This window comes from Aquarana catesbeiana, linkage group LG09 (genome assembly GCF_042186555.1).
Source record: "Aquarana catesbeiana isolate 2022-GZ linkage group LG09, ASM4218655v1, whole genome shotgun sequence".
NCBI classification, from domain to species: Eukaryota; Metazoa; Chordata; class Amphibia; order Anura; family Ranidae; genus Aquarana; species Aquarana catesbeiana.
This window is the reverse complement of record NC_133332.1, coordinates 288,086,203-288,108,709: the sequence shown is the minus strand read 5'-3', so window position 1 is coordinate 288,108,709 and position 22,507 is coordinate 288,086,203. Positions and strand designations below refer to the sequence as shown.

General features: G+C 40.0%; 1 protein-coding gene across 7 annotated transcripts in view; it reads right to left on the bottom strand.

Moving 5' to 3' along the window:
• The window catches only part of DENND1A (DENN domain containing 1A), a 1,561,519-nt gene that overhangs the window by 653,631 nt on the left and 885,381 nt on the right, over positions 1-22,507 (bottom strand). For all 7 annotated transcript variants that reach the window (XM_073600378.1, XM_073600371.1, XM_073600373.1 and 4 more), the window contains one exon: positions 6,009-6,110. In XM_073600378.1, the coding sequence (XP_073456479.1) occupies positions 6,009-6,110 (102 nt within the window). The remainder of the gene's footprint in view (positions 1-6,008; positions 6,111-22,507) is intronic.

The following is a 22,507-nucleotide window of genomic DNA, read 5'->3' as shown; positions in this document are numbered from 1 at the left end:
TGGTGCAGGATGTCTTCTGCCAAACCACTCTGTCCCCGTGTCTCCTGGGATAGATGGAGCAGTGCTATGGAGTGCTGGTGATTGGCGCACAGACAGGATAGACTGGGATAGTCTGGCCATAAAGGCATTAAAAAAAATTTATGAAGGTAATGGTGAGATGGACACTATTGCTGCTGTGACCAATGGAGAGACTGCAGAGCCAGTAGTCACAGTTGCATTGGCTGTTGCAGAAGTTAACCCTCCCCAGTCGGAAGGATCAGATAAGGGCGCATACACAGCAGAGGTTTTGTCCACAGCAAAACAGATGAGTAATGTTGAGTGTCAGAATGACAGGGTAATGGATAAGAACTTGGAAAGGCTCAGTTTTGCTAAAAATGAGAGGATGAGCAAGAGACATGTGTTTTACAGTGCTCATGGGGAGCCACAGGTTGTGCCAGTTACCTCTAAGGTGGAAGACTCTAAGTGTCTCGGCCTCTCAAGCCTTAGTAAATGAGCCCCTCCATGATGCTAGTAATGGAAGAGTCCCTAAAGTTCTATGTTTAGATGTGGGATGTTTAGAAATAACTGAGATGTTGTTGGAATTGATGAAAACCTTTTCACTGTACACCTGCGTGTATCCACCACAGATGGGTGGCCTGGTACTGCGTAGTACCAATCAGTGGAGGCAGGTGATACAGGCAATGTTAAGCAATGTTGATAAAAATTGGTATTGGTTACTGCAATGTTGGTTACTTTTTCCAGCAGCAATTGTGTGAGGAAGGAACTGCTAGAAGAATCAGAAATGACAGACATAGTGGAAGTCTCTCCATATGTTGGTGTAAATTCCTGCTGGTGCGGTTCGAGGTGCGGCTGAGCAGTGATTGGTACATGGCTTGGGTACTGTCTCACCCGCTAGACCTCATGTAAAGGTAGGGCCTGGAACAGATGCAGCAGTAATGGGAATTCTGTCCATCACTCGCAAAGAGGTGCAGTTTGAGGTACCCCCAGACACTCTGACAGGAAATAACAGCGTTGGTAACTAACGAGAAAGTGTGTAAACTCATTCTGAATGTTGTCTCACAGTGTGCTGGGTTGCTTCCTACTGATGTGGTGTATGAGAGGCACTCTAGAACACTTTCGGACAGCTCAGAGGTATTGGTTGAAGCACCAATGGACGCAGAAATGGTTAAAGAGGTTGGAGTGCAAAAATGTGTCGAAAAAAGTTTGTTGATAGGACAGTCGCTATTAAAGTGTTTGACAACAGGGGGCGATGTGAAACTGTGAGAAGGTCCCATAGGGAGTAACTGCTTGCCTGTAGGTGGTCCCTCCACAGACAAAAGGTCCTAATGAAACTGACAATATTGATTTGAGTAATCCACTGTGCAAAATTTCTATTGAGGTTAAGCAGAAGGATGTGGTGTTAATCTCAGATGCTTTGGTTGCCAAGGGTAACCACACAGAGGTTAGTGAACCTGAGAAACAGATGACATTGGTAAGTGTTGAGTCAAGTAGTGAGAGAGATCAGTCCCTGATAGGTGTCCTGGAAGTGGGTCCCCAACAGTTTCGGGAGGAAAACAGGGAGGATCCCCTTTAGATAGAAGGTTGGGCAGGTTAGGACTCCTGCTGCTGATAGTTGGCACAGAGTTGCCAAAGTGAAATGCTGGTGGAAACATACCCGGAAAAAGAGTTGGGCCTGCACAGCTACTGGCTGGCACAGAGGTGTCCCAACCATAGTGATGGGTTTATGTGTTCCTCCCTCCGGTTTGAAACAAAGGGGAGGATATGTGGCAGTTGTACCATGTGCTACTTGGAAGATTGCTGGTTTACTCCAGATTTTGGAGAGACAGGCAGGCTGATTGCACAGCTGTGTGCTGAGCTATTTAGTTGTGACCTGGCTATGGCTCAGGGCCCCACCTAAAAGACAGGAGGTCTGTGCATGGAAGTCAGGTGGACTCCCATTCTTCTGCAGGAGTCAGGGGCTGCATGGGGCAGCCAGAGCGTGCATGTCTGCAGGAGGCAGATGTAGTCTGTGACAGAGCAGGAAGGAGCTGATCATGAGTAAGCGATACAAGAGCTTTAATCTAAGGCAGGGGTAGGCAACCTCGGCCCTCCAGCTGTGGTGAAACTACAAATCCCATCATGCCTCTGCCTCTAGGATTTATCCCTGTGATTATCAGGCCCTCACATGGACAGATCAGATTCATTTTGAGATGCCCTTGGAGAAAGAGAATTCCAGATAAAGGATCTTATCAACTGTTCTTCTACCAGGGTAATCTATATAATATGCCCATGCAGAAAAATGTATATAGGAAAAACAAGACGCCCCCTAAAAATTAAGATGGGGAACACATGCACGAGATAAAGGTGAAGGATACTGAAAAACTCTTGGCCAAGCATTTCGCCCAGTATCATGATGGAAGTCTGGAAGGCATGACAGTGAAGGGTGTCTACACATTGAAACTGCTTTCCGAGAAGAGGTGATTTTAATCGCATTTTATTGCAAAAAGAAAAGTGGTGGATTTACAATTCAAAATCTTTAATTCTGTTAGGCCTGAACACTGAATTGAATCTGCAGGTCTTTCTTGAAACGTAAAAGATCTATTTGATATACTATTAATGTAGTTCTGAAACAATAATTTTTCATATTTTGGCATCTAGTGGTCATGTGGGACTACATTACATAGTATCAATGGGTTCAGTGAATGTTATCCAGCTGTAATGACTTAGCGGAGTAGATATATGTTGATCCCTGTCATTAGGAATGTTGAGTCAATAGGGCACAATGTCTATGACCTTATGCCTAACTTCTATTTATTGTTCTACAGGGGGTGTGTCCTTTGATTTTATGTTATGTCCTTGCATTGTTGTACGTGACATACCATTAATTTAATGTAAGATCGAACTGTGTGTTTTGTCCTATCAGCAATGGTTCATCCCCGTTCTGAAGTTCCACACACCCCTTCATCAATCCACTTCTTTTTGGTCCTATATTTATCTCCTCCCCTATCATGGAGGGAATGCCACAAATTTCAGACAAGCGAAAATCAAAACAGGGCAATAAATACAACACATAATGTTCCTTTAATGAACTAATTAGGGATGGTCCCTGCCGAGGCGATGCTGCCGTGATAAGGAACAGTCGGAGGCCCGCCCTAATGTCCAGACGAAGCTACAAGATCCACAATGTAAAACGCATTGACGTCATTAGCGTCACGTGACGCCTTTCCTTTCCATTATGTTCTGGAAGTGAGCCTACAGCAAGCTAGGGAAGCTGGATAGCTGCTATACAGCGTGAAGAGTGTGAAATACTGGAGGAGACATATGCGCTATTTAGCGCTCATACCGAGGAACAGCTGCAGGATCCGTGGATAAAGCACATGAGGTCACTATCCGAAGCTGTTGGCAAAAGAGGTGCCAAGGTGAAATGCTTCTATACTTAATACTGCTTGAGATATCATGCTGGGTATGGTGAAGCAATAGTGCTGACTACCCTGATCTGTGAACATAGTACATTACTTAAGGACTGAAATTTAGGTCATGTCATTCCGATGGATAAACCAGGATGCAGTTCTAACATAGACTGCTTCAAGTCTTTAATTGCAGTGTGATCCACGGTCTTTTTGGCTTCACTCCTCCTCTTGCCCCAGTGGCATAGTCCTAATTACATATGTGTATTACACCATACAGCCATTTATCAGGCATGACTCAGGACTGCATTTCTACACTACCAGCATACTAGCAACTATTTCCTTGTTGAAATATCCATTACTCATCAATCAACTTTGTTCTCTTACCATATATCCATATCATTAGTTTGTGGATTTGTTCAATTTGCAGCCAGCAATCACTTTATACTGTTCATCAGTCCATCCCCTCCCCTTTTTTCCATCTGTACCTTGTAGGCTTGAGCCACCCAGGGATCTCTGCACAGATGTTCATGCCACATCACATTTTTTTATATTATTTATAAAATATTTTTTCAAATGACGCATTAGTCATGGCATGGACATCGGCGCATAGATAATCTGGCGTACGGACGATTGTTTATATGTTTTATTTGTTGTTTTTTTTTGTCCTGTGCTGTGTTGCCATATCCAATGACTATTTGATGCAGCGGCCTTCGGATATATGTCATGTTCATGTGTCTTAACTATTACCTCCCATTGGGGAGTTCATTGAATTTTTAACTAACCAATAAATTTTATATTTTTTCTACTTATCCCTACATTGTATGCTGTGTCACTCATTTGGTCCTCTGGTTCCTTACAGTCTTGGTAGGGACAAAACCCCATATATATATATATATATATATATATATATATATATATATACATATATATACACAGTTTTTTGACTAGAGTGATGCTACCTATACTAGGTAAACAATGTTTGTGGACATTACTGTGTGTCATCACACAAAACTTTGGGCCTTTTTTCTTTTTGGTTTGTTCAATTACAGGATAGCCTACCCTTTTCTTGGGCCATACGCCATATCCTATACATAGGTATTAAATTCACTGCCAACCCTATCTGATCTATATACAGCTAACTATCCCTCTATGTTATCTCACCTTACCACCCTCATGCCTAAATGGGCTAATATTCCCTTAGGTTGGATAGAACAAGTCACAGTGGTGAAAATGTCTATTTTAGTCAAACTTTTATACCTTTTCCGTGTGCTTCCAATCCCAGTGCCGTCACACTATCTCTGGATATTGCAACGCCAGGTATCTTTATTTATATGGTGTGTTCATAGACCTTATCTCTCTCTTATCTCTCTCTCAATGCCCTCTACACCTCTAAACTTGCAAATGGCCCAGCTCCTCAAATATGCTACTAAAAATAAGTAGACTCCACTTTGGGTGGCACTTGTGTCAGTTGACTGCAACCCATTGTCAGTTGCGAACCTCCTCTGGCTGACACTGTCCCATAGGTGCTCGATCTCAAATCCGCAACACTGCCTCACCCTCTGGGACAGACTCAAACACCGCTTTGGCCTTCAATCAACCCATAATCCTTTACTCTCTTTTCTCCAAAATCAAACCACTCACCTCCCTTTGTGAATCACATGAAATTCCCTCCTCTGAACTTTTCCGTTACATACAGATCAAACACTTTTTTACTCCCCTTACTCCCTCTGATCCTTTGGTTTCTCAACTATCCTTATTTGAAAGGGTTTGCAAAAGTGACCCCCATAGAAGAGGCCTTAAACTTTATATGATTGATATATGAACTGTTGGAATCTATAGCCACAAAACCCCCTGCCTATGTCACAAAATAGGAGAGAGATGAAAATATTAACCTAGACTCAGTAGATTGGTCGCATATTTGGCAAGCAACCAAACCCTTTTCACAGAATATTGTAGCTCTTGAAACCAACTATAAAGTGTTGATCAAATGGTATTTGGTCCCCGCCAGGATCGCTAAATTTCTCCCACAGCACTCTCCCCACTGCTTCTAAGGCTGTAGTGCTGAAGGTACACGCCTCCACATTTTATGGGACTGTCCTGTAGCTAGAATGTTTTGGTCATAAATCTTCGAGATGCCCTCTAAGCTCTTTGATACCCACTTAACCCCAGACCCTGCAGTGGCACTCCTGAATAGCAAACCCACATACTTATCTTCATTTTAAACTTCGTCTACAAATTACTACTGCAGCTAAACAGACAATTTTTCAAAAGCAAACCAAAAACCCATCTTAGATTGAATTCTATAGAAAACACACCAAAAATGCATCTGCATTGAGTCTTTGCCATATTTTTTGAGTCACATGTCCAAGTTTCACAGGTGCACGATTGGAGTCAGGAGTCCAGAAAAAACGGCAAAAACACATATGCACTTTTACCATGCAGCGTGACAGCAGCCTAAGGTGAACCAATGCACTACAGTTAACATTAATTTTATTAAAGCATATCAATTTTAGACTACAAGAATATTTGTAAAAATGTGGAAAAGAACTTTTATTCGAGGTAAAAAAGTAGGTAAAAACTAACCTGCAAACAATACTTGATCAACTAACCGCTACTTACCACTTCACTTGGTAAATTCTGAAGGTCATCGAATGGAGTCTCCAAGGTGTTTGTATCTACATTCAGAATTATTATATCTTCCAGGTTCATACCTTTTACTTTCTGAAATCAAAAAAGAAATATGCTGAACAAAAATTATATTCTCCAAAATGAAATGCTTTATTGGTCTACCTAACACAGTACATTTACCTCAATCTAATACAATCACCATCTCTGCATCAGTCAGTATGTATCAACACACATAGTCAAAATCCAGTGTAAAAACAGGGAATGGCAATGATTAAATACTGATACAAAGAGCATCAATTGCCATTTTCTTACCCCCTAGCAGGGGTGTCAACAGTCATGAAAGCAAGTCTGATGCTCACCACTTTTTAAGTTGTTTAATAGATAAAGAAAAAAGAAGAAAAAACTAAAACAAAAAATAAAGGCCAAAGAATGCTTCTGATGCTGGGCCTCCCCTAGTATAAGATAATGGAATATATCTAAAAGATACTAAGTATTGATCAGACAGTAGAAACTGCTCCCAGTAGAACCATCTAGCACTATGTTCTGTAGATTTAGCCTGAAGGGTAGACGTAATCTGTATATCATTCACTCTTGCAAACTATTGTGTAACTGTAGGAGGGGATTGTTGCTTCCACTTGGTAGGGACACAGGCTCTTGCTGAGTTCAAGAGATGCTTAAGCAGTGATTTGTGGTAAGGTTTAAGAGGACTGCCGCTGCATTGTTGAAATGGGAAATATATATATAAGTTATTAGATAGTCCTAAAAACCAGTACAGCTGATTGATTAGGTCAGTTCAGTGTTCTTAGCTGCTGCTAGTCTGAAAGCTCCCTCTGCCTTCCAGAGAGCTGTGGAATTTTTTGGAGCATACTGTAGGTGTAGGTTTTGTGCAGTCCTGGCCAATTACAGGGAGCAGGCCCCGAAGGCTGCTGGGAGACTGCATAGATACTCTGAGCTTCTGGGTCTTTTCTTGCAGAAGATCAGTCCAGCCTGGAGGGCTTTCTGTTCTAAAGAAGGAAGTCTGCATTTAACTATTTCCACTACAAAGTCAAGTTCACAATTTGCCATAAGCAAGGACTTCAGCTTTTCAGAAATAAGTTTATCTGCAATCTGTACATAGTTCTGTTTTTGGAGTATACCACTCAATTCCCTCAACCCTATCCAAGCTCCCCCCCCCCCCCCAAAAAAAAAGAAAACCAGTAAAAACAACACCCCTAGACTGGTTATTGAGAAAAAGTGTGGCTGTGACTGTGTGCCTGGCTGTGGGGCAATCCACTGGGAAAGAACCTGGGCAAATTTCCAGTGGAGTGCTACATTGACTTTAAGGAATTGTTGATAGAGTAGATGATCTGACTGTAAAGATGCAGCTTTTAATTCATGTTTTTTTTTTCTTACTAGCTCCTATCTCTTTCAATACAAATGTCTACTATGTAGGCTTAGGGAACTAGTCCAAAATGGTAATTTGGATGTACTGGCCCCTTGCCGGATAGACGGTATTATGCCTCCCTACTTTGCCAAATATAACATTTACCTTAATGTTCTTTTATTGTCAGGGGGCGTGATTTATTTGTAAAAAGTCAAAAAGATTATTTTGTTTTTTTCTCAAAAAGGATTTTATTGAGATGAAACATAGGAAATACACAAACAATACAGGTTCCAGTTAAAACCGTGTCATGTAAAACTGTGTTATTCAAGATCACATTATCCACAGATTACAACACACAGTAGATACCCTGCCTCCCGCTCCCCACCAAGCATCAAAATAAATGCATCTTTACATTTCTGTACAATTAACTACACTTCCCGAGTTAAACTGGCAGTTGAATTTAATGCAGTAACCTGTCCAGAATTATATCTACTGGAGATAAGCCAGGTGTGTTCAACCAGGAGGACCATAACATGTCATATTTACCAGGGCTGCCACGATGTTGGAAGATATATATTTTCCAATTGTAAGGTAACTCCCATCTGGGCTAGTCATTCCTTTAGAGTAGGAGGCTCAGTCAAATTTCAGCATCTAAGAATGAGCTTACGGGCTTGAAAGAGAGCCCTTGTAATTGCCTGCTTAGGGTTATCTTCAATTGGAAGGTCATCAAGGATTCCCAAAACGTACGGTTTGGGATCCAGTGGAACATTGACCTGAAATACTTTATCAATGGTTGTAATAACTCCTGTCCAGTAGAGGTGTAGTTTTGAGCAATGCCATACAAAATGGATAAGGCCCACATGGTCCCTAGAACACCTAGTGCAAACAAAGCATTCTCTTATGCCCATCTTATACAGTTTCGCAGATGTAAGGTGTACCCGCAGCATAATATATAGCTGGGACAAACATTGTGCGAACACAACTGTACAGCCTGTAGCACTTCTTCCCATTGGTCCTCTTTAAATGTGCCCATATCACTCTGGCTGGGAAGCTGTTTAAGAATATAGACAATAACATAGAATAATACCTGGAGATAAATCCCTTAAAATGGGATACCTCTGTCATGTAATGGAAAACAGGAGCTGGAGATTGTATCCACAAGGCTCCACCAGTTTGTGCCTTAATTGCATGATGTAGCTGTAAATAAGGGAAATACATTGATTGGGGTAACCCAAATTTAGCCTGTAATTCTAAAAAGGAGCACAGTTTACCACTAGAAAAGATATGTACCGGGTGTGTAACACCATATGTTTTCCACCTTACTGCACGTCAGGGATTGTAGTTCCTTATAGTACCTATTGTCCCATATAGGGCTATAACCAGTGAAGCCAGTAATATCCTGTAGCTGCCTAACTTTATTCCAGATTTTCTGCATTAGAACGTATGGAGAAAAAGAGTTTGTTGGACTTAGCAAAAGCTAAAGCCTTCAGTCCCGTGGCCACACTATGCATTCCTGTGACATATCTTAGTAGGACCGTGGTTGGATCTTTATTACCCCCACACTGATAATCTCCTTGGGCATAGCACAGGCAATGTGCTGTAGCTGGGCTGCCAGATTAAAAATCCATGGATTGGGTAGGGCAAGCCCCCCCCGCCTCCTTGGGTTTCTGGAGTTGTTCTAACTTGATCCTCGGGGGTCTGTTAAAACAGGAGATAAATGAACGAAGCGTGGAATTAATAATGCGTAATATTTTAAACGGGACCACTATTGGCGTATTGTGTAAGATATACAGAAGATGTGGCATGAAGATCATTTTGATGAGGTTTATTCTACCTGCCAGTGACATCTTTAGTTTAGATCATATTTTAGTTTTGTCCCTAATGTGGCCTAATAATGGGGAAAGATTAAGGGATATATAATTGCGCAGTTGTGGGGTAACGTAAACTCCTAAATATTTAAACTTAGAGGCTACTGGGATGTCATGAAGTGTAGAGCCCTGACTACCAGGGGCAGAGTCTAACTGCATAATCAAGGATTTACTCCAATTAATCAGCAGGCCTTAGAATACTCCAAACCTTCTGATAACAGTCACGGCTTCCCTGAGGTATCCTGCAGCATCCCCCAATAGCAACATGGTGTCGTCTGCATAGAGCATAAGTTTTTCATGATTCTGGCCTTATTTAAAACCGGTTAAGGGGTTACAGCGAACCAGAGCTGCCATGGATTATATGGCTATGGCAAATAGGAGGGGGGACAAGGGTCAGCTCTGTGGGGTTCCTCTATGCAATGGGAAAGGTGTAGATACATGTCCTGCTTCTCTAATTACCACTTTCAGGAAGCTGTAAAGTAGTTGTACCCATGATAGAAATATGGGTCCAAACCCAAACTTGTGCATTGCAGCCCACAAGTACAGCCACTCAATCCTATTCAAGGCCTTGTGGGCATCCAACGACTGTAATGCCATGTCTTCCATATTATCAGGCTAGAACTGTATGTTTGATCTTTCTGGTATAAAACCAGATTGTTCTGGATGTACAATAGACAATATTATTATTATTAAGTCTTAGTGCTAACATCTTTTCCAAAATTTTTATGCCAGTCTGTAAGAGAGAAATCAGCCTATAGGAGCCCGGATCCAAAGGATCCTTCTCTGGTTTAAGCAGTAAAACTATATTGGCTTGTGCCATTGAATCTGGAAGACATTTGCATTCACTAGCTGCATTAAGTGTTTTCAGTAACTGCGGTAATATGGTTTCCTCACATTGTTTATATACCTCTTTTGGGATGCTATCATCCCTAGGGGCCTTAGAATTAGGGAAGGAGTTAGCTGCCGAGTGTATCTACTCTATAGTTATGGGTGCGTCTAGCAAGCGACTCTGAGTACCGGATAGGCAAGGCAACTCAATCTCTTGTAGAAATTCCTGCAATTCCTCTGGGGAATATCCTTGTTTGGAACTGTGAAGATCAGAATAAAATTTCACCAACTCCTGCATAATAGTGGTTGGGGTATTTCAAAAGATTCTTAATCATGTCTATTCTACTAAAGAGCATGTGACTACCCCCAGGACATCAATTTATTTGCTAACTGACTCTTTTCATGCCCCAATTCCTCTAAGTTTTCCTAGCTGCAGGTCTCACCAAACAAAAAGGCATTTGGATCATTTGTCTAAAACAAATCATTGAGCCTAATTCTCACATACTATCAGTGTCAAGATGAGAGAGTGGGCAGGGCAGGAGGGGAAGCTGCCCCGAATACAGTGGTCTTATGTTGGGGTGGAGGTGGGAGGGCACCACATGGCAAGTACCGCTGCTACATGCTGACAGGAGTGATGATAGCAGCATCACTACTCTTCTCAGCTTAGTTCTAGAAATGCCAAGTCAAATCTGTAGCGGAGGAGACAGCTGGGAAAAGGTGAGGGCTGTGTTCTCTTTCCTCCTCTTCAGCTCCACCTTCCTGCCAGTGCAACATTCCTTTGTACAGTTAAATACAGGAACGCTTTTAAATTGGAATTGTGCAGGATTTGCTTACTCACCCTGTTTTCTGCATTTTCTGCTACTGTTTTACATCCCTGGCCACCTTTTCCCCAGACTGCTCCTATCCTAACATCAGAAAACGTGAGCAGGGGGCCGGGTAAGCAAACTCCACAAAGTCTTGATCTGACAGCAAGTGATGTCGCTAGCACCAGGCACCCAGGGTAGGTGCCCCGCATCCCTGATGCCACAACCACAAACACTGCAGCGTCCTGTCAAAAGTAGTAAACGTCAGAGCTGAGGAAAGCCTTCCTAGTTTCCTCCTCAATTTTAACATGTCTCATGCACAAGATGAGAAAGAGCCTGGGTGGAGGCTTTGCTTTTATTCAATCATGCCTCTTTAACCTCCCTGGCGGTATGATGATTTTAGGTGCTGAAAGCGGTACCATTATTTTGCACAGAAATTTAGCGTTTTATATTGTAGGCCTGTAATTCTTAGGAATAATTCACTTAAATCTGTCCAAACAAGAGTCTAGTAGACATCCCGGGTATGATAAAGTTTGAAAAATGAAATAAAAAATTATAATATAATAAATAACCTTAAATAATTATAACAAATAATAAAAAAAATTATTCAATAATGTAATTAAATCAAAAACACAAAAATTTGCTCAGTTGCAGAATTGTCGCTTTCGTTACTTTTAGTGTTTGGTGACGGATTTCCCCACAAATCATTATCGCTCAATTCTGCGAGTGATTCTAATTTATTACCGTTGTTTTCTAGCTGGTCTAAAGCCACTTTTGATGTAAAGGGACAGCTCTGGTTGCTATGGACAATCTCCAGTTTCCAGGCAGAAAGAACAGTTTTTATAATATAAAACTGCATGCAGGACACTGGGCAGACCACTAGGGACAAAGGGGATGTGTAATTATTTGATACAGTACTGTAATCTGTAAGATTACAGTATACCGTTTTACGTTTTGAATTTGCCGCCGAACTCCGTCCCCGTGCATCGCAACGCTCGCAGGGAACGGAGCTCGGCACTGTGAATCGAGCGAGACACGGCGGCTCCCGATCACAGTGGGGAGACATCGCAGGATCCAGAGGACAAGGTAAGTAAACTCTTCCTGGATCCTGCGATGCAATCCCGAGTCTGGCTTGGAGATACCGCTTTTGATATTGAAAATCCACCACGAGCCAGACTCGGGAATACCGCCAAGGGGGTTAAAGTAATACCAGACCCTATAAAAAAATAAATAATAAAAAAAAAAAAACAGTGCTGTGGACTTTTTTTTTTTTTTTTAAGTCATGCCTGCTTTGAAATCCTCCTTGGAAATGATTTGCTTATTTTTTGTTGTTGTAGGAGCTGTACAATCTTGCTGACACCAGGGAAGGCAGGGGGACACTAAGCGGTCTATTCTTCCTTATTTTACCAGCCAATCCACCACTCCAGGACCACTTTGCATATTTGGACTTTTGCTTTGATCTGATATACCAGATAATCTATCCCAACACACAGGTTGGAGTTTTAAGTTTGAAAGACCCACGGATGAGGCTCTGGTTTGGACTACTCCACTAATCAAGGGAGCTGGTAACAGCTGGTCGTAGGATAATATAATGTTTGATACAGTGTAGGCTGATGCCTATATACACTTAAAGCTTGACTGTAATATGCTTTCCTGAAGAAGCAGGCAGCGACCCGTGAAACAAACTGTGTCGGAAGTCTCAGCAAGCCATTCATCACCTGATTCCCACAGGGCTGATGATTCAGTTTTGTACTGTGTAGCACAAATATTACTTATATATGGAATTATGTGTTATTTGTCTTGAATATATCTTCTAATGTTTTAAAACTTCTTACAATAATTTTTTGATAATGTTCTAATTCTGAGGTATTGTCAAAGTCCTTAATACCAGTTTATAGGGTATTTTTGTATATTTATTGCTGTATTTTATTATTTTAGCTATATTGGGCAAAAAAAAGTCCAAATTGTAACATTTAAAAGAGACACTAACTAAGAGTTGCTATGTGTAACCCCTTTTTCTTAATGTATAAGCTACAAAATACTAAGTTCATAGCTGAGTGATATGACAAACATTACTTTGCTTCTCCCTAATCTGTGCAACTACATACTGCCAGTCTCTCATGGAGTTTGACAGGTTGCCGGCAATGGGGCTGGACAGGGCACCTGTGCCCTCCACCCACAGCTAAACTCCACAGCTCTATGCACCAAAGATAAAAATGTAAATCTATGCACTTGCAGGCTAAAAACTTGCATGTATCATACATTCTAGGGGCTGTCCACACTGGGATATTTAACAATGAAGCAGGATCTAGGTTTTCTGGTAGGTTATAGACTTAATAACAAGATGCAATGCCTGGCTTTTTTTTTTTTTAAAGTAAACAAGATAAGATTACGATGGGGATAAGGGAGAAAAAGACATAATCCTACCCCTGTATAAATCATTAGTATGACCTCATCTGGAATATACAGTTCAGTCTTGGGTGCCAGCTCATAAAAAAAGCATGTTGCAGAACTGAAGAAAATGCAGAGAAGGGCAATCAAACTAAAAAGGGAAAACGAGGAGTGCAGCTATGAGGAAAGATTACCCAAACAGGGTTTATGCTTTCTTAAAAAGAGGCATTTAGGGGAATATGATAATCGAAATGGTCCATATATATATATATATATATATATATATATATATATATATATATAATGAACTTGGTGCAAGGCTGTTCTATTGTCATTGACAAGATTGTAAACTGTGAATGAAAATGGGGCAGGTTTGCATCTGGAGGAAGAGAGGTTTAATCTCTGCTGCATATGGAAAGGCATTTTCACAGTAAGGAGCAAGTTCTAGTCAGCTTAGTAGTTTGCTTTTTTTTTCTAAATGTGAAGAATATAACCAGCCAATAATAATTTTAAGTAATAGCACAGTGTGTTGTTGATCTTTAAAAGACTGGATCAGCTGAGATTTAGAGTTATGAAAATGCAGATTTCAAATTATTGTTTATTCATTTTTTTTATTTATTAAACTTAACAGACATATTAATAATTGGGAGCCAACTTGAGTTTTTTCTGTGCTGATCAACTTGGAAGGGAACTGAGGCACCAAGGTGGGCCTGAAAGAAAGTTAAAGTGGTAGTAAACTATTGAAAAAACAAAAAAACCCTGCAAGACAATGGCATAATGTGCTAGTATGCATTGCATACTAGCACATTATGAAATACTCACCTTAGAATGAAGCCCTTCCAGTGACGCATGTTCACTGCTGAGAGGGCTGACATCCCCTGTTCTCTTCTGGGATCGCGGGCTCCAGTGCTGTGACTTGCCGGAGCCGCAATGACTTTACTCCCGTGTATGCGTGCAGGAGTCCTTGGTTCCGGTAAGAGTCTCTAAAGGACTGGCACGGTATGCTGGACCATCAGAGCGCAGTGCGGGGTTTACAACCGCTTTAAAGTTCGAACCCAGATACTACTGTAGTTTTTTTTTTTTTTTTAAATCAATTTTTATCGATGGCTAGCATAGAATATCAAGAGAGGAGTCCTCAGGAGTGTTTGCTTCAGTGGTGGACTGGCGGAGACCTCTAACCAGTTGTTGTAATTTTGTAGTGAATAAAAATCTGGATGGTCGCACTCCAATGAAATCACCTTTATTAATCCATAAAAAATATCAGTCCATACAGCAAATGACTATAAATGAATATACAATGCATTTCACACCTTCTGTGGTGATTAGTCATAGATAAAATGATAAACTAAAACATGAGTATATATACACATAAACGTTCAAATGCATTTGGTTCACTACAACTCCATGTATAGCTAATATGACACACATGAGGGTCATTGATTAATTAAACAACTGTCCCAAAAGGCAGGACTGCTCTCTTGACCATTCACTGTAAAGAAGACCTGAAAACAGATTTAAAACCTGACCAAGTTAAAAACAAAACAAAAAAGAAGTAAAACACACATACCAAATGTGTGTTCATTCTTCATCATAGTGGCATATGCACCAGAGCAGACTTGACCAAACGACACAAAAGCGTGCGTTACAGATGAGTATACATACGGTAAAGACAGCACATAAAACCACATGCTTGCATAGATCAAAAATAATATATTGTCCATAAGACACAAATGCTCCAGTGCACATCTATTTTGTTATATTTTATTATTAGACTGTATTTCATTTATCTGGAGATCAGAATGGGATGCGCCCACTATTCATAACGGGAAACATCCCATTCAAAGTTGAGACCCACAAGTTTCTGGTATTTAAGCTAAAAATCCAGAAGACTTCCTTCTTACTTAACCTCTTGAACTTTTCCCCACCTCTTTTTGGCAACAAAACTTTTTCGACCCCCTGTATAGAAAAAACAGATACATCCTTGGTATGACACTTTTTCATCAAACCATACATACTATTTCATAATAATAATTTTATTTTTAATTATTCTTACACCATTCACAACAACATAATACAGTTAACACATTATTATCATTAATTTCTCACAGGTTCACATCCCACCTACCATTTAGTCCCATTTTTTTTCTTTTCAATTTGTCATTAGTACTTTTTGGGTATTCCTCTGTGTTCGTACAAAATTTTCTCATAGGGTATTATCTGATTAACCGCTTTAAGCCATTGATTTATAGTTGGTGCTAGTGGTTGCATCCACCTTAATGATGTTTGTTTATGTGCTAGGAATAATGTTTATTTTATTATACGCCGACCACTCCTCAACCTCCTTTAATCCCATTAGACTAACTCCTGGAGTATAGGGTACCTGTCTACCAGTAATACTAGATAGTATTCCTATCACTTGTTTCCAATTTTAGGGTATGACCACATCAGATGTATAAAACCTGCCTTGGGATAGTGTCACCTTACACATTCTGATGAGGTTATTTGTCCTATTTTATACAGTCTTTGAGGGGTAAGGTATGTTTGGTGTATGATATATAGCTGGATCAACTTATTATTGATGACGGAAGAGGCTCTCAGTTTTGAGACACAAATCTTACTTCATTTATCATCTGTTATATCTGGGAGAACAACCCACCACTTATCTCTTATCTTTAATGGGGCACCCACATATCTTAGCCCTCAATAACTAACAGTATAATACAGATATTAAGCATTTTGGCCCTTGTGATCGTAGTATTCCTATGAATGGATACTTCAATATTTTTGGATCTTGTCTCCCAAACTGAGCATGGGCCATATGTCTTAATTGCAAATATTTATTAAAAAAAAACTATGGGGTAAATCATATTGTTACATAATTGGTAAACATTCAAACAAGACACAAGTCCATCAAGTCCAACCTGTGTGTGTGTGTGCTTTTATGTTAATATTACATTGTATATCCCTGTATGTTGTGGTCGTTTAGGTTCCTATCTAATAGCTTTTTTTTAAATTATTGATGCTCCCAGCTGAAACCACTGCTTGTGGAAGAGAATTCCACATCCTTACTGCTCTTACAGTAAAGAACCCTCTACGCAGTTTAAGGTTACATTTCCCCAGCCCCTCCCAGTAATCTGTCCACCAGATCCGTGATGTACCGAACCCAAGTACAGTTCAGCGCTTCAGGTCTTTGACAGACTGCCCTCTCTGTCCCCCTAATAATTGAGTCCCCAACCACCAGAATCTGTCTTTCCTTTCCCTTGGCTTCACCCCCGCTCTCACTGGAGGAGTTTTTTTTTCCCTGGCAGCTGGTCCCATGATCTTATAATCTGATTCAATGTAAGTATTCTACTTTCTCATTCCTGTTCAAATACTGTACATTCACGGAGCAATTACCACCAGTCGGCCGACTTGTAGATTCAGGGGAAGAGTCAGAGGCTGTTGCCACTAGTATATCATTTAAAGGTTCCTTGCCAAATGGTTTTTATTTGGTTCATTAAGGACATTACAGATATTTTCAGAAAACATAATGATTGACAAACAGAAATGAAGCTCGTCACTATTAGGTTAATAGACTTTCTAAACATATAATATGTAACCAAAAATGTAATATGAACGTTGGTAAAAGTTGTATAAGAATCTAGGCTAATACTAAAATAGTTATTCAAGTCAGCTGAAAGTAGGATAAATAGGCTGAGGAAGAAAGTCTTAGTTTGAGGGATCTGGAGCTTCAATATAATAATAAGAAGAGATGGGAGGATAGAAATCCATAAAAGAAGAGAAGAAAGGAGCAGAAAAGAGAAGGAAGGGGAGGGGAGTCCATCAGGTCGATCCAAACGCCGTCACGAAGCATAACAAGTCCATTCATACATCATTTACCATGGCAGGAGAACCTTATCATCGAAATTTGATGGTAAATGGAATTGTACCCATGGGTTCCATAATTTTTCGAACTTGGGGATCAGGTCCCTTTCTATAGCTGACATTTTAGCATGAATCATTGAGTTATGCATCCTATTCTTTGTCTCGGCTACCACCAAAGAAGGAGATTTCCATGCTTTTGCAATTGTTTGCTTCGCAGCCGTAAGGAGCTGAACGAAAAGTTTGAATTGAGTGTGTGTCAAGCAATCTGGCTTCAAATTGAGTAAAGCAATAGTTAGGTCAGGAGGTATTTTTATCTCAAACATTTTGGAGGCTAAATCAAAGATTTCCTCCCAGAAGATCCGAACTTTTGGACAAGTCCACCAAATATGTAAATGATCACCCAACTCCGAACAGCCACGAAAACAAAGAGCAGAACAGGTAGGAACATATTTAGCCACTCTGGATGGAACAAGGTACCATCATTTAAAGGTTTATTCTTCTGTGTTATAAGAACTGACCCCTTTCTTGACAGAAGCTTTACGTGGGTGTCCAGAGATTTTTTTTTTTTCCATGTGTATACATTGTTACTCATAGTCCAAGCAATTGCTGGTCATTTTATCCTTTTTTCCTGCGATCACCTCATTCTCCAGCTTATCCAAATGTTTTATTTAAATGGCTATCAAGCTCAGAGAAGCCTGTTTAGTTTTGTAAAGCTGATAAGATTGTTCTGTATAACAGATATATCACTTTGTAGCTTTTCCAGTTCCTTCTTGGAAACAATGATAATTTGTATCAGTTCTGAGGAACAAGCAAAGTAATAGTCCATTCCTTCTTAAAACTGTCATCAAAAAGATCAAAAGTAGGGAACTTTTTAAACCTCAGCTCATGCAGCATCTGTTCCAATGCAAGATACTCGGTGAGTATGCTGATATCCCAAAAAGATCTAATCTCTTTCACCATCAAATACTCCAACCTCCGAAAAGATAGATGCAATGTTATATTATCACCATCAGACGCTTGTAGTATATGGCCATGTTGGCCCGATCTCAGAGGGTTATCCAGTTGTTGGAATTGAGCAGCTAAGTAGTCCAGCCCCCCCCCCCCCCCACTATCCTTCAGGCGATGTAAGTGCTCTAACTTAAAGCCTGGGTAAGTGGCCTCTCCACAAGACCATGCTAAATATTGAATGGATGTATTAAATATTGATTTAACAAACATGCATGGCATATATTCTACAATAGAAGCCACATTTTTTAAATTTCACCTAATATGTTTAATTATCTTACCTAGAAAAACAGTACAGACACAAACTCCTTCCTAAGTCATATCAAAATTTAAGCAAAAACAGGAATTTGTAGGAAACAACACAATCCCCATGCTATTCTTCTCCATGTGTGTGCAATTCCCCAACGTTGAAGTTAAAAGGAGCATGGCTTTCATCTTAAGGAAGCAGGAGGTATGTGATACTCAATTCAGTGTCTCATAGGGGAACTCTGAAAAGAATCTGAAACTAAAAGCAGATTCCAAGAGACTTTCAGGATGTTTCTTAAGGCAGCTCGAGTTGCGTGTGTTGCCTCTAAATATCTAATAATTCAAGAAGAAAGTTTATGATGGAGCCAAGTGCACATTTATGTACCCAATAATGCTGTAGATGCAAAATATGTTTAAAAACACTGAGAGTCACCAAATATAACTAAAATATTACAAATACAAGAAAAAAACTCAGGTCCTTTACAAGTAGGATATTCTAAACTACAACTGTTAGGGCATATACACATTGTAAAGTCCACTGACACATACAGTTTTTAAATATTTTCATCCATTTATCAAAAAGGTAAGAGTTGTATTATTATTCTATACTATAAGTCCATTTGTACAAAAATGCAGCTCACACACTAGCAGAATGAACAGCACAAGACTTTTTCTTTCTTGATGTGGACAGACCGATCTTTCAAAGATTTGGCTATTGACAATAAAGGCCAAATCTGACAAAAAAAATGAGAGACATCATCCATATTGTACAATAAATAATAGAAAAAAGTAGTTCCAGAGCTGCATGCACAGAACGATGTGTCACCCTAAAGCGTGCTTTCTTTATCCTAACCAGATAATAGACTCAATTCACAAAGCTAATACACAAGGATAAAGATACCTATTTTTTTTTATTTAAAATGACTGTTCTTTTTGGTCCAATGAAATTTAAAAGTTACAACTAAAATAAGGATCCTTATTCTAGTGGTAAAATTTTCTAAATGAATCCATATATCCAAATAGTTAGCTAAGGCAGACATATTTTACAGATGTAGAATTTGTAAGGAAGATATAAAAAATATGCATTTGTGGGCATAAATACAGTGAAAACCAACTGCAAGCATTAAGTGAAAAACATATGGAAAATACATAAAAAAACTAAAGAAAAATTGTGGGGGAAAAAAGTGAAAGTCTACCGAAACCAGTCAACATTTATCCTTTGTTCTGTCAAAAAAAAAGCATTTTGATTGATTATTAGGTGTAACAAACTCAAATTTACTCAGATTTTGCACCCTTCTGACTATTACTTTGACTGTTCTTTAATGCATTTAGCTTTTGGGGATGCTTATAAAGATTGAATATATGGAAAACAGAGCCAACTGTCTAAGAAACCTTAAGGTGCTGAAGAAGGCAAAGCAGATTGCTGGTTGGTTTTATTTGCATGGTGTTAGTAATATGTTAATTTTTGCAATAAAGTATATATGGAAGGCCAGGTAAGATACTGTAGAGTTGGCACCAGCTGGTACACATGAACAGGTTGGTCTGCAGCAAGCATATCTAATAATTCTGAGTATATTTAAGCATTAGTATTGAGCAGGGTCAAGCATGGGTCATTATTAGAGTCTAGGACCCAATGGTTGTCTAGGAGTCCCAAATACAACATTCATGATCCAGCAGTAAATCGGGGACATTGTACAAATGGTCAAAGCTGTGCACCTGCCTATCACTTCACATGGGAGAATGTATTGTGGGCAGTTGGTGCCTGATGAGGCAGGCATGCAATATACAGTTACACAGCTTAGGTCATCAATGCTTCTTTTCAGTTTGGTTGTCCTTCTCTTCCAGTTCCTCAATATCCTTTTTGTGAATTGGTGCCCAAAACTGAACTGCATAATATTCCACATGATGCCTTACAATGCTTTGTACTGTGGCAAGGTTATGTTTCTCTCTCTCTGGAGTCTCTTTTGATACAACAAAAGAATTGCTTACTTTAGAAATCTTTCCATAAGCCACTACAAACTGTCTGTACAGAATGTATAGACAGCTAGGCTCTACAGGGTTTTAAAAAGCTTCAGTACAGATAAAGAAAACATGACAGCTTTTTTGTGCCTATGGTAATCCTTAATATTATCAAATAAAGAGAAGAGGGGGTCAATGCTGCTACCTGACCTAGGGGCTGCAGTCTGTCTTAACCTGTCTATATCAGTGGTTGTTAATGTGAAAATTACAGAGGGCCTCTAGTGCTAGCCCACAACATTTACTGCAATAATAGCTCCCAGCACTGGTGTCAGTACTATTAAACCCCCAACAGTGGTGGTCACTAGCAGTGGAATTTAATCCCCCACCCCCCACCACATTCGTGTCAGTGACAGTGAAGGTTAACCCCCATCCCACCATCCGTTGGTGGTCATGGCAGTGGAAATGATCTCCTTCCCAGCATTGGTGGTCATGGCAGCAATAATTACTATGCCCCCCCATCCCTACCATTGGTGATTACTTTACTTAACAGTGTTCAAGTGACCAGCACCCTTTGGAGGACCATGTATCAGGCACCAGGGGTCTATATTGTTAGGAGTGAGACACAGACTTGCACTACTGAATAAAGTACATGAAGAATTAAGTATTCACACTATAAATATGTTGGCTACCAATATAAACTCTGAGGAATACAATCCTACATGTTTCCTGCACCTTCCTCGACGTTAACAGGTTTAGCAAAATAGGAAGGTGTTTCTCCAAATATAGACTGACTGGGTGGCAATTTGATTATTGCACATGCTTTAATGCTCCCGATTCTTTTTCAGATATTGGTGGTATGAACTGATATTTGGATGTTTGAGATAAAAGCTGTTAGGGAATTATGCTAATACTACTATAGCTTGACTTGTTCAAGTGAACATGGATTACCAGTGGTGTCACTGACTGACTGCATTTTGCTATGGTATTAGGATAAATTACAGATTGATCTCTTTGGTACTGAATCAGTTACTGTCATCTAACTGGAGTTATGCTAGTAAAGAAACTCAGACAGATTGTTTTCATCAGTCAGTTTGTGGCAGCTGGTTATGATAAGAACCTCACAATCACCTGTGCTTGGTCGGGCTACTGCAGAGGAAGGTTAAGGACTGGCGGACTGGCGGAACAGTGAAATATTCACTGGGATGGGGGTGGGGGATTGTACCAGGATCAAATGGTGGAAAGGTCAAAGGCCAGATCAGGCGTAACCACATCTGTCTGATCAATTGCTTTTTCAGATTGTAAATCTGAGTGGGATTTCATTAAAGCTGGACTCCAGGCAGATATAAATTAAAACACCAATGAATGTGGTCATGTATTCATTAAACAATCATTAAAAGTATTTTTAGACACAGCTAGTGTAAGCACCTGAATTACACTTGAGATCAGCCCTGTAAGATAAAACCCAGACTGGAGGAGGGGGGGGGGGGTGAAGCACTAAGGACCAGTCACATGTGTTGCAGTACACATGTACTAACAGGGAAGACACTGACAGGAGCAAAGCACACAGGGATGAGCTCATCAGTGTGCTTCTAGTTCTTTCTTTTCTTTTCACTGGATAAGAGTAGGGAGGTAAGGTAACCAAGCTGCATTGTTTACAGCACACCTATACCCAAAAACAATGCTGTAAGCTACTGTGACACACTTCCAGTCGTAGGGTGAAAATGTTCACTTGCTGTACTAAATTGACTAGAAAAAACAATTCACCATAATACTAAATGTACTAATATTTTTCCAAATAGGCATTGTGGAATATAGGCTAGCTAAATTCAATGCGAGTGGAGAGTTACAGCTTTTATATCAGTGTGTAAGTATATAGAATTTAGACCTTTTACTGCACTGAATCGAGGTTAAATATCTAATAAATATTCAATATTTTCCTATTATACCTCTAGTTACTTGGTGCGTTACCACATTCTGGCACATGAGCCAATTGCGGTCGCCCTGGGGGGATCCTTGCAGAGCTGCGGGAGCAGTGCTGTAGCTACTGGGTCTGTGCTGTGAGTGTCTAGTATGCATAGACCAAGTACATGCAATTATTATCATTTTTTTTTGTTTGAATTTTTGTAAATCTCTTGTATGTTTTGTATTCTAATAAATGTATGT